The sequence below is a fragment of the Silurus meridionalis genome, chromosome 4 (assembly GCF_014805685.1).
Source record: "Silurus meridionalis isolate SWU-2019-XX chromosome 4, ASM1480568v1, whole genome shotgun sequence".
NCBI classification, from domain to species: Eukaryota; Metazoa; Chordata; class Actinopteri; order Siluriformes; family Siluridae; genus Silurus; species Silurus meridionalis.
This window is the reverse complement of record NC_060887.1, coordinates 8,720,932-8,737,668: the sequence shown is the minus strand read 5'-3', so window position 1 is coordinate 8,737,668 and position 16,737 is coordinate 8,720,932. Positions and strand designations below refer to the sequence as shown.

At 37.1% G+C, this 16,737-nt stretch overlaps 2 protein-coding genes across 2 annotated transcripts; both read right to left on the bottom strand.

Moving 5' to 3' along the window:
• Positions 1–285: 285 nt before the first annotated feature.
• Positions 286–4,377, bottom strand: pard6ga (par-6 family cell polarity regulator gamma a). Its single transcript, XM_046847199.1, has 3 exons — positions 4,242–4,377; positions 3,586–3,808; positions 286–1,475 (listed from the first exon to the last, which is right to left on the bottom strand). The coding sequence occupies exons 1-3, from the start codon at positions 4,305–4,307 to the stop codon at positions 526–528; spliced, it is 1,239 nt and encodes a 412-aa protein (XP_046703155.1). The 5' UTR covers positions 4,308–4,377; the 3' UTR covers positions 286–525.
• A 4,164-nt stretch (positions 4,378–8,541) lies between these two features.
• Positions 8,542–16,102, bottom strand: zgc:136493 (uncharacterized protein LOC692276 homolog). Its single transcript, XM_046848612.1, has 6 exons — positions 16,024–16,102; positions 10,955–11,358; positions 10,701–10,872; positions 10,276–10,454; positions 9,836–9,932; positions 8,542–9,723 (listed from the first exon to the last, which is right to left on the bottom strand). Exons 2-6 carry the CDS (start codon positions 11,322–11,324, stop codon positions 9,570–9,572), a joined length of 972 nt encoding a protein of 323 aa, XP_046704568.1. The 5' UTR covers positions 11,325–11,358; positions 16,024–16,102; the 3' UTR covers positions 8,542–9,569.
• Between the last annotated feature and the right edge of the window lie 635 nt (positions 16,103–16,737).

Below are 16,737 nucleotides of genomic sequence, written 5' to 3'. Positions count from 1 at the left end.
ACTGTGTAAATAAGCAGGTGTTTTGGTGTTCCTAATAAAGTGGATGGGTATGTTTAGTAAAGTGGAGTGTAGCAGGATGAATGAATTTTTATAGCCTATATATAAATACTTGAAATATCAATTTTTTCCAAATCACAGTTATACTGCACAAGCACACGTGGGGATCCCCCCCCCAAACACACACACACACACACACACACACACACACACACACACACACACACACACTTACACACACACAAACACACACACGTTAGGTATATACGCAAGACAAAGAGTTTGGGCTGGCTATATCATATACAGTATTTATTATATTTATTTATTTATTGGGAATCATTGATATAAAGATATGTTGGTATTTGCAATTAATTATATTATAAATTGAAAATAGAATAGACTAATCATGCAATATACTGTTAAATAGTGAAATAAATACACTATTTAACAATATTGTAACACACAAAGTGGTTTATAATCCATAATATTCTAAAATTATGATTATCATTATAGATTTCATGGTTTGTATCATAGAATAATAACAGTTCCATCCTCCTCCATGGCCCCTTGAGGTATCATGAGGCGCTGCCGCAGATCTGGGCTCAGTGTGCCCAAGATATCAAAGGTGCTACATGTGCTCTGTTTGAATCCTGGGCTGCTCCTATAATGTTGCTGTTTGCTGATTTCTCTCTGCAATGACATTCTGGACCCAGCATGAGTTGTGTAATTGAGGCAGGGCTGTGAGCGGCACAGTTCTTGATAGTAAAGTTGGCCATTTCTGTGGCGATTGCGAATGCTAATTTCGGAAGCTGGAGAGGCTCCTGAAGAGCTCAAGGGCTGAGATTGGGGTTTCAGAGTTTTCTCCATAACTATGTCTGAATCATCATCACTTACAGAGCTGTTACGTCTCCAAACATAGGCCCCCATAATCATAGGAAGTCCTGGGTAGCTTACAGAACCCTCACCATCAAGCTGGAATTTTGGTTTAGTGGGGATGATGGGATTTCTTATGTTTTTGCATTGGTTTGCTGGTTTCACAGTGAGGATTAGGTTGTGGCTATTAGCAATCATCATGTCTGTAACCTGATCTAGGGTCTTGCCTTTCACCTCAATACCATTGACCTCCAGAATCTGGTCATTAATGGCTAAAAGACCACAGCTCTCAGCCAGTCCACCAGGAATCATTCTTGAGATAAAGATTCCTTGCACTTTCTTAAGTCCATGAGGAGTTACTTTGAATGTAATGCCATCACGAATGTAAAAACCCAGAGGCCTGTCTGAGCTTTGGTGGTACAGACGAACCCTTCTGTGGGATTCAGGCAAGATGTCAACATCAATTATGGAGGAGACCGGACGGAAGTTCTGAGGCACTCCAATCTGAACGTGTCCTCTGTGGCTGACATCAGCACATACTGATATGGTGGACTTCTTTCTCTTGGACACACAGTTGGCACTAATGTTAACCTGGTCCATTTCATCTGCAAAACACCAATGGTATAGACAGGTGTTAAATGCTATAATAACATTCCAATATACTATTTGGCAGTATATCATAAAATGTTTTGCTTCAAATGTCACATTTACAAAAAGAATAAAACCCCAAAGTGAAAGAATATCTCCAACAATTAATCCTGGATCTCAGCATTTAACTAAAATTTCTATATGTCTATATTCTAAATGTCTAGAATATGTATATAGCCTTTAAAGCATTACTGTAAATCAGATTCCCAAAAGGGGGAAAAAACAGTCTGAAGATCATTTTTAAATAATATTTATTATTACATCCAGTATACTAACAAGGGTTGACTATGACACAGAAATTCCATGCTACAGGACATTCTGTGTCACCAAAAGCTAATGGATTCTTGACCATATGTGGGTCTTAATCAATCTGCCCCACACAAATTTCTTTAATAACTTTGTATGCTATAATATAATTATTATTATAACAAATACAACTATCAAAACTATTCTAATAAAAATTGCAACCTAAAATTAACATTAACAAATATTTCCTTCACTGGGCTTATCCTAAAGCTGCTTCAGTATAACAATAGGATAATTAACAGATGGATCCATTAATACATGGCTTGCTAAGGCTAATGTGGAAGTACTCGAATGTCCTTCCTGACCAACATTAGTGCCAAACCTGAATAAGTGCCAGGCTGAAAGGGCAAATCTGCACAGCCATCCAAATAATGCAGTAGAAAGCCTTCAGATAAGTGGAGTAGAAGTACTCAATATTGATGCCAAGGTTTTGAAGAGGTTTGTTTAAAAAGGACACATGGGTGATTGTCAGGTGTCCACGTACGTTTAGCAATGTAGTGTATTAATATACATAATTTGTAACTTTATATGAATAGAACATTATACTTGTATAGGGTTAGGGTTAGGGTTAGGGTTTTTTTAGTTGTCAGGGATATTTTTTATTCAATGTAATATATTATAGGATATGACCAGACTAGATCTTGTCATGTAAACAAGCCTGTCAAAAAAAAAAAAAAAAAAACCACCGCTCAGCGATTACACTTAAGTACACATAATTCCGGAGGAGATAAATTGCTTCCTGTTTCAGACAGAAAGGCTGCAAACAAAAACACATGGCTTGATGAGCACTCTGATAAACAGCCAGTAAACAGAGCAGAAAACAGAGAGGAACAGTTACTTTCAATCTAAGAAGCAAACTTCTTGCTAAACAATGTAGTAATTGTAGGATTTCAGATCAGATGACACAAAATGTAAGAGATTGTTCGGTGCTGTAAGTGTTTTAAACACTGCGAGACTGAATACCACATTGTGGGAACATATTCACACAGTGCTGTATAGGTTATTCAAACACTGTGAGAATTTATCAAAAAAATTGTAAGGACTATATGAGGATTTTGGTTAGGAGTTGCTGTTTCTAGCTAATATATATCTAATATATACTAATATTTATAATTATATACTTAAATACAGTAAACTAATACTAATGATTTAGTGACTGTTGAAAGTGTAAATTATAAATGACCTTTGCTACAATTTTCTGGGTTAAAAGTAAAGCAAAAAAGAAAACAGTCACAACACAGCTCGTACGTGTGAACTAAGCAGCAGCATTTCTAAGATATTAAGCACAATTTTAAGTTCTTAATGCAAAGGGAGCTGTGTGGATTAAAGGTCCAGTCTTATGGCAGATGTATGGAAGATATATAACGTATTCAGGACTGGGAGCAGGTAAAGTAGAATAAGAATTTATTTTCCCCTAACAATAAAATATTCTGCCCTTCTGTACATTCTTGTATCTATCTATCCATCTATCCATCTATCCATCTATCTATCTATCTATCTATCTATCTATCTATCATTTATATAATATATATAATTTCTTTGTTATTATCTTTTTTTTATTATTTAGACCCCATTTTCTCCTAAAATCTGCATTACATTGAGGTAATACAAATGTCTCTTTGAGAAAAATGTCTTTTTGTACAGAGACAGAATATTTGTCCCTCTCAACATGTTAATATACTGAGCCATTGGGGAATTTTTCGTGTACCTGGACATTTTTTATCTCTTGGGGTCCTTTTTATAGCAAATCTGAAAGCATACCTTGCAACTGGATGAAGATACGCAGTAGCGTCTGTGCAGAAGTCACTGCTTTCCAAAAATTATCATCATTGTTTATCGGCAGTAAATCTCCATGTACGTCTGCATAGCTGATGTAGATGTCTGTGGGAAACAGGTGGTGTAGGTTCAGGACAAACTGCCAAAAGTCCTTAAACACACCAGGCTCAGAGCGATCCAGAGAAAATCTCCTAAACTCTGCACCAAACTTAAGGAAAAAAAACAAAAACATTTATATAGTGGCAAATACAGCAAAATGTCTAGAGGTGAATTAGAAGCTATGCTACAGTGTCTGCTACAGCTTCCAAATATTCTAACTCAGAGTAAATAAAAGCTGTAGTAACTCACAGTGTCTCAGAACTCAAGTTTTAATTGCCATACAAGCAGAATTAGTGTTTATGTTCAAATCTAGTTTTGACAATTATTCATGCACAGACAAGACGTTTTTATTTGTCTTAAAAAAGCAGCAGTCTCTAAATATAGTGTAAGGAAATTCCCAGTTCATACATCTCGCACCAAAATATATGATCAACAATAAGAAAACTATTTCTCAGTGCTAGATTTTTACAAAAGTCTTAGTATTGATGAACCTTCGATAAAATGTCTATGTCAATTATTCCAACTCTATTATGTGAACTTACTTTGCTTTTCACTTCAACAACCGAACTGCAGCACCAAGCTGAAGATTTGCACAAACTTCGGATCATTTTTCCTTTATAATTGGTCCTGGAAAGGCTTGTTCTGTGTGCATAACCACAGAGTGCCTACAATACAGGGTCCAGGAAGAGAAGCACTGATAGTTGTCTAATGCACCGAGGAGGGGCATGTAAATGACTGTGATGGCATCACTTCCCCTGGGAAATAATAAGCTTTGACTTTTAAAATTGTTCAGTGTAATTTCCTCTTGTGTGAGACGACTTTCAAAAGAAAACCTACACGATTCCAGTAGGCAAGTCTGGGATTCATGTTCTGGGAACCCTGCAATGTGTTTTCCAGGCATGCAAAATGTGAAAACGCATCAAATGTCCTAGAAATAATAGCAGATTCTGGATAAACAAGTAAAATTGCTCATATTTTTCTATCTCTTAAGAGACATACGTATCACATATCACAAATATCTGGCCTGCAGTGGACCGATGGTACCTCCTATTCATGAATTAAAAATTTTATTTCTATATCTATACAGTGCACATACTATATGGTATGTTTACATGGTCACATATTCATAGATAAAAATTATGTAAGGTTCTCAGAATAAAATAGTATGTGTACAATACTATTAATAAGCATTAACAGTTTCTTAATAACCTTTTTTACATATAGAAATCCTCAGAGCTTCTCATACATGAAAATATATCTGAATCTGGTTGGTACTGCTACATTATTTTCATGTCACATTCAGTAAGTAAAGTATAAAGGTAAATTTGGATAGTAAAACATTTTTACAATTTTGCCTTTGTACACCACAACACAGCTGTTTGGGACAATGTCCATTTTTTAAAGTACTATACAATTCAAACTGATAATTGAACTGAACAGTGGATTAGGATAGGGTTCCTTTCGGTTCTCATAAGATCTCTTCTTTTTATCGTCTCAGGAAGTCACTAGTCACTGGCTAATATGACAAGCAGGAGAAAGATCTCCTTAAAAGAATTTTAATTAGATTGATGGCGTCTTATTGAAACTGTGGCCTTCTGTCGCTCATACGAGATAATCTTAAAGGTATAAAGTTATAGTGATGAATTTAGATTTTTAATGTATTTATGTCAGTAAAGCTGCTTTGGGACTATATTCATTGTTAAGTTCTAAAGAAATTAAAGTGAATGTGAAATTAAGCAATGCATTGTATAGCATGAGTTGTAATTCACAGTGTTTAAAAAAAAAAACGGTTTTGTATACATTTTCACACAATCCCTCAATTTTCACAACCTTAAAATTACTTGAACAATATAAGGATAGCAGTCTGCAATGGTGCCATGGTGCTGTCCTCAGCCAAGCAGGATGGCACAGCATTATAGTGACCTAGGAATTTTTTCTACCTACTTGATGACACTAATCACACCCTGCTCTGAACCCTTATACCTCTAAAAGGCTGGCACTCATGTGGCAAGGCCCTTATCCCACCCAACCCCACCATGGATGCCAGTGCACGGACCGTGACCCCCATAAGGCATTAGGGACCCCCATGACAAGTAAAAAAAATAGACTTAGGGGTCCCCAAGATTATTTTAGTAAAAAATATATGACTTACACAACACATGAGGAAGACTTGACTCAATTCGAGCACTGAAATGGATGCTCAGTTGTGGGAATGGGGATAAAATGCTACGTTTAAACGTTTGAAGGATTGAGGTCACTATTTCCAGAGCATACAGTTGTTTACTACTGATGATTATACTGCCATCTAGGGGTCAAACTATACTCATTTATTCAGTGCATAACTTTTAACCTGTATTCAATGAATGACTAATTGCACAAAGAATGTACAGAAGTGCAGAATCTTTTGTCTTTAGGGGGAAAAAATTACTTATTCTACTTTACCTATTACTTGTTTCCAGTCCTCAATACATGTAATATACAAATGCAAGCGTTTGACACAAAAGGTGAAAGGACTTGTAAGAGATGTAACAGATGCAAGCCTGTTTCTAAGCTCACCTGAGACACTCCTTCTGCCAAGATGTTATTTTCAGTGTTTATCTGAAATCATATAGTGTACATGGATCTCAAGTTATCTTCCATACATACCGTAAAACTGGACCTTTAATCCACACAGCTCCCTTTGCATTTAGAACTTAAGTGTGGCTAATTTCACAGAATTGCTGCTGCTGCACGTACGAGCTGTGTTGTGACTGAAATTGCTTTACAGCAAAGGTAATGGATTCGTCAAATACCAAATACCAAAGAATTTATATAACTCTTGTGATCCCTCCCTCTTTCATTAAACTTCTTTAAAGTTACACTTACAACAGTCACCAAAACAATAAAAAAAACAAGACTTTAACCAGTGTGTATGGATGTGGGCTTAAATAATCAAGTTCAGGTTTGAGGCTGTGAATAAAGGTGGTGGGAATGAAATAAATACGGAGACAAAGGTGTAAATGACAAAGAAAACGAAAAACATTTACATTTAGCGGACAACCTTATTTAGAGTCAAGTACAAAAGTGCTCTGAAGTCTCGATCAATGAATAAATTAATACTGGTTCACTAGACTTAAGATACCATCAGTATTAAAATAAAACAAACAGAAAAAAGTGCTAGTTTGTGTGTTTTAGGAGAAGGCAGGTCTTAACCCGTCGTTTAAAGATAGGCAATGTTCAGAAATCTAGAGGAAGTTCATTCCAACATCTCAGTGTCAAAACAGAAAAGAATCTTGTGTATGCCTACCTCTTGTACCCCACCACCATTGTCTATTCCACGCCCTTCCACTGCCCCATGAAAAAAGGATTCCTTTTCCACTAAAACAATCTCCTGATCCATGAAGAAAAACATACAACAGAGGGACCAGTTGTTCTTCATCTCATCCATCCAGTAAATTGAGTTACAAATCAGATAGCATTTCTGATGTTCTTAATAGACATTTTAAAGTCTTTAATAGCTGACGTGCCTTTAACTAATTCAAACTAATAAATGTTCAGCAAGGTCAGCCAAATGCTGTGCTCTCCAATCCCAATTATTCTACCATTAAGGTTGGAGATGATGCAGTTGTTTGGCCCAAGGAGCCAAAGGGAAATCATCAAAATCAGAGGATTGACTATTTATATACATGAATCACGATTACAGCATGCTGCAAATGTCAGCTAATGAATCCTCCAATCACCTCAAACAACCACAGTATTTCTGCCCACATCTATTGATTGTGGTCCCCTTTAAAGAATACATACAAGAGAATGTGCTTCAGACACAAGGCTGTATCAATCCTGGCTTTATCATAGCTGGTCTCTGCAATGGCAAGTTTTCACAGTGAGATCAAATTTTTGTATTACTAACACATCAAGCTACAAATTACACACATCATGAGATAGACATACTGGAAATGTGAATCTTGTGTCTCAGCTCACTCTTATTCAACACTGAATTGTCTAGAGCAGTGGTCCCCAACCCCTGAGCCGGCACCTGTCCGTTTTTTAAAAATTACTGGATTCTCTCCACCACATTTGTCTATGACTCACTCTTAATGCATGTCAAGATGTTTGCCTGGGTCACATGTCTTACCTACAGGGGCTGCTCCGGCCGCTAACACATAATATATTACCGCTAAATTTAAACCCCCAAGCTAGCAAAATGAACACTAAACAACACGGTGGATTCACGTTTATTATTATATTTAGAAAATACCAGTTTTTATGCCGCTCATATCATTTTATTGTGTTGTATTTATCCGTCACACCTTAAAGGCCGGTCCGTGAAAATATTGTCTGACATTAAACCGGTCCATGGCGCAAAAAAAGGTTGGGGACCGCTGGTCTAGAGTAAAGGGCATGCGTGAAAATTTTTAAATGTCCTGTAAGAAAACAGCCTTTTAACCTGATTTGGATTACATTAACTTTTCACCTTTCATGTTATTTGGAGCCCCGGCCTAATTTCAATGACTCGTGGTTATCCTGATGGTGCAAGAGTTTCTAGGACTGACTGGCTATTATTGCTGGTTTCTTGCTATTTATTCAAACATCTCCAGCTTCTCTGAGTGAATAGGAGCTTTGTGGACAGTTATGCCAGTGTGGCTTTACTCGTGTAAAAGCTGCACTTTGTGGTGTGCTATTCTTACGTTCTCTTGACTTCTTCACTAAGGAAAATGTTGAATATAGAGTTGGGGTTCATGTCTCATGCGGTGAGTGACGAAGCGTACACCGTGTTGTACATCACTTACAAGCTTGCAGTGCGGACAGAAAGTACAGTACATTCAGGAGAGCATTTCAATGTCACACACTGATGATGACAAATTTGCATTTGACAAACATATATTGATTTATTGAAAGTTTCCTGGAATCTTACACATTTTTTTGTAAAACATTAATAAAATCAGGTCAGATACATCCCTTATAGGTAAAACTGTTCAATTTTAAAATTCCATTAAGAACAATATGATACAAACTTTACTATCTACAGCCTGAGAAAAGATTGTTTTTGAAACACATGTATAATCCAATTGTTTAGATGCAACAAACAAGGTAAAAGTCAACACAAAGAAAAAATTAAGACAGTAAATAAAAGTTCTGTGGAAAGATCCAACAGGAGATTTTGAGTAAGACATCAACTGGAGAGAAGAAGTTACCAGACCACCACACACTCACTGCCAAACATGGAGTTTGAATCTTAATGTTTTGGAGACCTATTTCGGGTAAATGAAACACTGAACTGACATGGCTACGATTTCATACTTCAACTCCATGCAACTGGACTGTGACTAAGTGAAACCAACTTCACCATAAAACAACAACAACAATGACCTGAAGCCTACGTCCAAGTTCTGTAAGGGTTATATAGAAAGCAAACATTTGCCTGGATTGTTATATCACCCAAATCCTATTGAATTGCTCTGGGATAAACTGGATCACAAGGTCAGAAAGTAATATTCAACTAGTTACAACGACCTTTAGCAAGTTTCACAAGAGGCCTGGCAAAGTATTTATAAGAAATTGTCTGGATGCCAAGAGTTTGCAAAGCTGTTCATTTATGCTTAGGAATGATTTTTCAGGGATATAAAGTGTAACATCTGGGGGGGATTTTTAGTCAAAGTACATCTTCATACCATTAATAAATGACCTAGTTTGTTTCATATTAACAAAATGAACATGCATATGTCTCTGGAAAATGATGAAAGACTAGGTGTTTCAAACCTTTTGACAGACTTTCTAGATTGTTTAGTGTTTATCACTGCCCCTACATATTGTAAATTAAACTGTAGTAAAAGAATCAGCTTTGAAGATATGCTTTTAAAGGTAGGAAGTGAGACACAGGTGAGTGTGATCTATATCTTCACTTCATTTTCAGGTTTCTCCCCATTCAAAACTGCCAGGGTATTGGCCACCATTTTCTCCACCATGATCCGAGCGGTCTCCATAGTGTGCGTCCCCATGTGCGGCAGGACAATTACGTTTGGAATTGACAGTAAAGGGTGATCTCTGTAACAACAAACATTATAACAATATCATTTGGTTTATGCATTTAATCACTTGTTACTTATTGTGTCATATTTCTGGAAGGAAGTAACCAATTATGGACAATGAGCCGTACCTTGGGAGAGGCTCAGGGTATGTGACATCCAGTGCTGCAGCTTTTATGACTTTCTGTTGGAGAGCATCAACCAAAGCATCTTGGTCAACAACCAAACCTAAACAAGAAAAAAAAACATCTTTCAGGAACTGATGTTCAGTTATCAAATTTTCTTTCCAATGTCTTCACTGAACTTTGCGGGTGAGGAGGTTTGCTTTCAGAATTTGACCAGACATGCAGACATGTACCGACTGCAAAGTCAAAGCCAACCCACAAGCTGGACACTGTTGTGGTTCAGGTTCTAAACACTGATGACACCACCTGAAGACATCTCTGCCTGACTGCAACCAGACTAGATGGTTCTACAAAGGGAATTCTTGTGACATTAAGAAAAGACCAACATTATAACTATAGATATTACATGCACAAATATATATGATATGTCTACATTATGCCTTTACCTCTGCTGATGTTAATGAGGGTACTGCTGGGCTTCATCATGGCAAGTTCTTTAGCACCGATCAGCTTGTGTGTCTGGGGAGTCAGATTAACCACAATCATTACAAAGTCAGACTTTTGCAGCAGTTCCTCCATTTTCTCACAATAGACAGCACCCACTGCCCTCTCTTCTTCTTCTGTCCTGCAATAAACAAGAAATCAGATAAAAAAACAAACGAATCCAGTATAAAAAATGAAAAAGTGAACAATGCATATTGTTGCTGACAATATTTTTTTTTCATCTTTAAAAAAATATATATCAGGCAACATATTCGAAACTAAGTGTGATTAAAATATTCTAAATGTAATATTGTCTGCTTCACATTTAAACCAAAAATAATTCTGACAGATGACATGTTATGTTATGTTGTCTAGTACATGTTCTTACCTTTGATTCCTGTTGTGATAGAGGATTTTCATGTCAAAACTTTGAGCCCTCCTGGCAACCTTATAACCGATTCTCCCCATACCAATGATACCCAAAGTGGCGCCACTGACATCATTGCCCAAAGAAGCCTCTGGCATGTATTCTGATTCATGGTATTTCGAAAAGTTATGTCCTGCATGACAAGCAGAATCTTGTGATGGTCGTATTCATGAAATAAATTTACAAAACTGAAATTATATAAGTATGATTCTCACCTTCAAGAATTCTCCTTGCTGATGCCAACATTAGTGCCATCCCAATGTCAGCTGTCGCATTGTCAACTACATGCGGAGTATTGCACACCTTAACTCCAAAACTATTGATCAGCGGTATGTCCAGGTGGTCTACTCCCACACCACCATTCACAACAACCTGGAGTTTGGGTAATGTTTGTAAAAGCTCCATATTAACCTTTAAGATAACACCCCACACAAAAATAGCCTGAATCTGTTCTGCATAATGTTCCTTTCTTTTAACAAACTCCTCATAGTGGATAATTGTGAAATGCTTCTCAATGCATGGTTTAAAACACTCATAGATGCCTTTTGGTCCAGGCACAGTGGTCAGTATGCAGGGTTTCTCCATAATTAGTGCAGATGGAGGCCAAACAGATTGGAGCCTGTAACATACAATGTTTCAAGAATTATATTCCATTGTTAAGAAATAAGGAATTAGGCATGTAGCAAACTTTTGGTATTGTACCACCCCAGTTCCAAAAAGTTGGGACAATGTGTAAAATGTAAATAAAAACAGAATGCAGTGATCTGCAAATCTCATAAACCCATATTTTATTCATAATAAATGATAAAAAAATAGCAACTGTTTAAATTAAGGAAATGTACCATTCTAAGGAAAAAAAAAGTACTTTTTTAATATTAACTATTCTGTTGCATCACATCTCAAAAAAGTTGGGACAGGGCAGCAAACAGCTGGAAAAGTAAGAGTGAAAAAAACTGAAGCAATATTTTGCAATTAATTTGGTTATTTTGCAACATGTCAGTATCATTATTTTTGCATTAAAAAACAAAATAAAGATGGGCTGCAGTTCAGCAATCTGCAAAATCTCCAAATTTTATATCAGTTTCAGAATAAAAGTTCCTCAACAAAGAAATGGCAAAGACTTTGAATATCTGATCAACTACACTACATTATATGATCAAAAGATTCAGAGAATCTGGAGAAATCTCTGTGCTCAAGAGACAAGGGCAAAATTCAATGCTGGATGCTTGTAATCTTTTCGTGCAGAGGACAGAGCACCACAGACGCATTATTTGCTTTGAGAATGTTGATGGAAAAGTATAGAGAAGGTCAGAACGCATTGTGTGTTTGTGAATTTAGAGAAAGCGTACGACAGGACATGTATGAGGACAGTGTGACAGCAGTAAATTGGAGTAGGACGACAGACTGGTTCAAGGTGGAGGTTGGACTGCTTAAAGGATCGGCTCTGAGCACTTTCCTGTTTGCAGTGGTGATGAACAGGTTAACTGACTAGGTCAGACAGGAGTTTCCGTGGACTATGATGTTTGCGGATGATATTATGATTTGTGGTGAGAGTAGTGAGCAGGTTGAGAAGAACCTGGAGAGGTAAAGGTATGTGCTGGAGAGAAGGGGAATGAAAGTTAGTAGGAGTAAGACAGAGTACATGTGTGTGAATGAGAGGGAGGACAGTAGAGTGGTGCAGTTGCAGGGAGAAGAGCTGGAGAAGGTGGAGGAGTTCAGGTACCTGGGGTCAACGGTGCAAAGTAATGGAGAGTGTGTTAGAGAAGTGAAGAAAAGAGTGCAGGCAGAGTGAAGTGGGTGAAAAAGAGTGATAGCAGGAGTGATTTGTGATAGAAGAGTATCTGCGAGAGTGAAAGGGAAAGTTTATAGGACTGTGGTGAGACCTGCGATGTTGTATGGATTAGAGACAGTGGCATTGAGCTGGAGGGAGCAGAGCTGAAGATGTTGAGGTTTTCGTTGGGAGTGACGACGATAGACAGGATTAGGAACAAGTTTAATAGAAGGAGCTCATGTAAAACGTTTTGGAGACAAGGTGAGGGAGGCAAGATTGAGATGATTTGGACATATGCAGAGGAGGAACATGGGGTACATATCGGTAGAAGAATGCTGAGGATGGAGCCACCAGGGAGGAGGAAAAGAGGAAGACCATGAAGGTTTATGAATCTTTTGGTCTACTTCACTTTGTCAGGCAGGTCCTATAAGAGATTTCAGGTGTGGCAGTAATCAGGCCTGGGTGTGGCTGGAGAAATTGAACTCAGGTGTGACAAACCACAGTTTTAACACTTTTTCACACGGGGCCATGTGGTTTTGGATTTAGTTTTCCCTCAATAATAAAAACCTCAATTTAAAAACTGCATGTTGTGTTCACTTGTGTTATCTTTTAATCACATTTGAATTAGTTTGATGATGCAAAAAAGAAAAAAAGAAAAAAGAAATCAGGAAGGGGCAACCCGCACATATTATTATATAGTATTTTACCGCCCGCACCTGCATTAAACGATCAGATCTTGTCGTTTGTCTACGTCGGGTCCCTCGGTACTCCAGCAGAAGTGCAAAACTCTAGTACAGGGTCAACCAGCAGCAGAAAAAAAGCATGCGTCCCAAGTCTTCCAATGCATGGGAGCATTTTATATTAAACCCAACAAAGAAAACAGTACGTGGAAGAAAAAACGGTATAATCCTCATGTGAAAATGGTGTAGTTTAATGAAGTGATTTGTATAAACTGTTTATAGCTTCAGGACAGTTTCACTGGATCTGTTCTGTCGTGACGCGAGAGCATCATGTTTCGCAATCAGCTCGCTCGCAACATAGTGACGGATTCAGTTAAAACTGTGCAAACAAACACTAAATCTAAAAGCAGCAAATAACAGCAGCAGTAAACAATCACATTTTTAGTCACTGTTGTGGTTTTCAGTGAATGTTTTGCATTTGTACACCAATGCATATTTTTTCCTTTTTTGATTCAATTCTTTTGGCTTGCTGCGTTTCTCCATTCCGTTCTCTCTTTATAGCATTTGTCTACTACAACAGTAACAAATCTATTTTCAAACGTGATTTACTTCTGCTTTACTATGTTCAAATGCTTGTTTACAGTGTTTGTATATTTAATTTATGCATATCATTTCATTACTATGCAAAATTTATTCTACATGCTTATATCTTCACAAATGAACATGTGTATTGTTTTAAGCAAAAATTGTCAAAACAATGTTATATTATATTTAATATAGATCTTTTTAAACATGGTTGTCAACTTGCCATCTGCAAAATACAATACAAATGTTTTACATAAGGTGCTTCTCCTTGCCTACTCAAATGCAGGTGGTTTTTTTTTTTTTGATTGAGTAGCAGTTTGTTAGTATAACTAAAACCTTTATTGGCCACAAAACAAGTTCAATTAAGTCCTGCCATGTAAAGTGCAGGTGTGGAACATCTGAGTCATGCTCAAGAAGAAACTTGCAGCATTTGCTGGTGGTGGCATTAATGCTTTTGTAGCTTCCGACCAGGCGGCAAGAGGCAAAGAGACCATGAGATGGTCCATGAGATGGTCATCAAGACTGCTGGTGGCATAGCAGACATATCAGCTGTTCTCATATTCCCTGTAGGGTCTTGCATTCCGAAACCACAATTCCCACACCACATGGCCGGTCAAGAAGCTCTAGATCAGGGGGGGGTTCTAGCCTTGCCCTGTACTTGTTCTTTAGATATGCCAGTGTGGCAAAACCGCTCTCACAAAGGTATTTAGTTGGAAAGGGTAAAAGACACATCAATGCTTTTACTGTAAGCTCTGGAAATTCTGTCTGGCAACTTATCCAGAACTTATTATTAGCACACTGTATTAAATGACATAAATGGAGAAAAAAAAAAAAAGAATTGTATTGTTCACTAAAACATACTGCCAAACACTGTCAGTTTATCCTGTGTCAGTTTGAATATTTTAGATATTTTCATTAAATTCAGTTTTCCCACTAATGTGCAAATATTCTGGAAATGTTTGGAAAAATAAATTATGGAAAAAAGTGATTTTAATAGTGAAATTATGTAGGCTGTCCCGGACCACATGCAATGCCGCCGCGGACCACCAGGGGGCTGCGGACCACCGGTTGAAAACCCCTGCTCTAGATAATCCCTCTAGAGAAACTGTTGGGCCTCCTTGACTTTGTAAGTTGTGTTGAGAGTGCAGGAGCATCTCCGTCCTTGTATTTATAATAAACCTTTGTCTGTGAATACGTATTTAATTATTCCCAATAATCTATTCGATTAAAGCAATCTCCCATGAGCCTTTATAATTTGCACTGCAGGTGCATATAGTGTAAAATACACGTTGCATAAAGCTGTTGCTTTAACCAATCAGATTTCGAGTTTACTGCACTGGGGCTATTTAGCAGGTACACAATAACGTCCGCATTTTCACGTCCATTGATTGGATGTTCAGAGAGCGCACTAGTCAAAGCTCACAACCCGCATCTGTAGTAAAATGTGTGCTATATATATATATATATATATATATATATATATATATATATATATATATATATACACACACAAAAGATATTCGTGTGGATTTAATAGCTGTTTCTTCATTTCACAATAGATGAAGAAATGAGCTGGACATTATGAGGAAAGGACTAGTCAAAATAGTTCAAAACAGTTATTAAGCTTTTTCATGTACCATTTTCACTTCTGCATGTTCTTTCCTGTAGAATTTGCACAAAAACACACGATTCAACCTTCAATTCAGAAACCCCAGGAAAACCATAATGCACGGAAACAATGCACAAAAATGCAAAAGAAACCCAGGGTCATTTTATGAGGTTAAAATTGATGCTTCTGCAGGCAATGTAGCTGTGACTGCACTGAATGGAGACTTGTTTAATTTTGTTCATCAGCATTCTTACTTTACTAATAGCATGTATTCATTCTTTCTTGTTGCATGAGATACCTGTCTGTGATGCAGCCCTCTGTTATACTGCATCTCTGTATAATAATGATGGTTCTATAGGCGTGGCATCATAATGAAGATATTAAGAGGTGGATGAATAAGGACTGTTATTTTTAATTGGATTTGTTATTTAGTAAGGTCATATGAAAAGTTTTTTTTATTGTGTTGATCAAACGAATGATCAAACCGTGGTGGTCTTTGATACTACTACTACTTTAATACTGACCCCAGCTTTCTTGGCTCAAACACTGCAATAAGTTATCATTATGCTTGATTATTACAGAGCCTGACTCTATTATATATTTCTTATGATATAAATGCACAAACAATGGATTTCTTACTTTGAAGTCGACAGAAAACCAAGTTCAGGACTATCCTATACCTCCTGTTACAGCCTGCTGAAGTCGCTGCTTAAGAAATGAAAGCCGCTGGCGCTTCATATAGATGTCAGCAAGGGACCGTCTACAAAGTGCATGACACGGAAAAAATGTAAGATCCCAGCAAGATTATAACACTGTCTTCTACTACAGGTCAGAAGTTTCCATTCCTAATATCAAAAACTAGAAGAAAAAAACCCCAAAACCACTTAGTATGGGTTCGAGGCAAATCAACTTGGCTGTCTTAGCTTTAAATGAGCTATCCTGTATATAGAAGCATGTTCATAAGACCATTGTTGAAATGACTGATGTAAAAGCAAATGCATGACATTATATTCTGTTATTCTTATCAATTAGATTATTATTTTTAATATTTTCTTTAATTTTCCATAATGCACTATAATGCTGTCTTTGACTATTTTCACCTATAACTACTAGATTTTAAAAGTATTATTATTATTATTATTATTATTATTATTATTATTATTATGTTATTTTTATTTTGGACACAAAAAAACCTGTAGAAATATGTCAGGGAAACTTTGACAGCCACAGAAAACTCTTTTCCAGACCACAATGCATCCTATAAAGAGCTGGCTGACTGTGGCTGACCTCCTACAACTGTTTGATTGAGCTCTTCAGTGCTACAACAGAGGGGGAAGAAAGCAGGGAACAGCT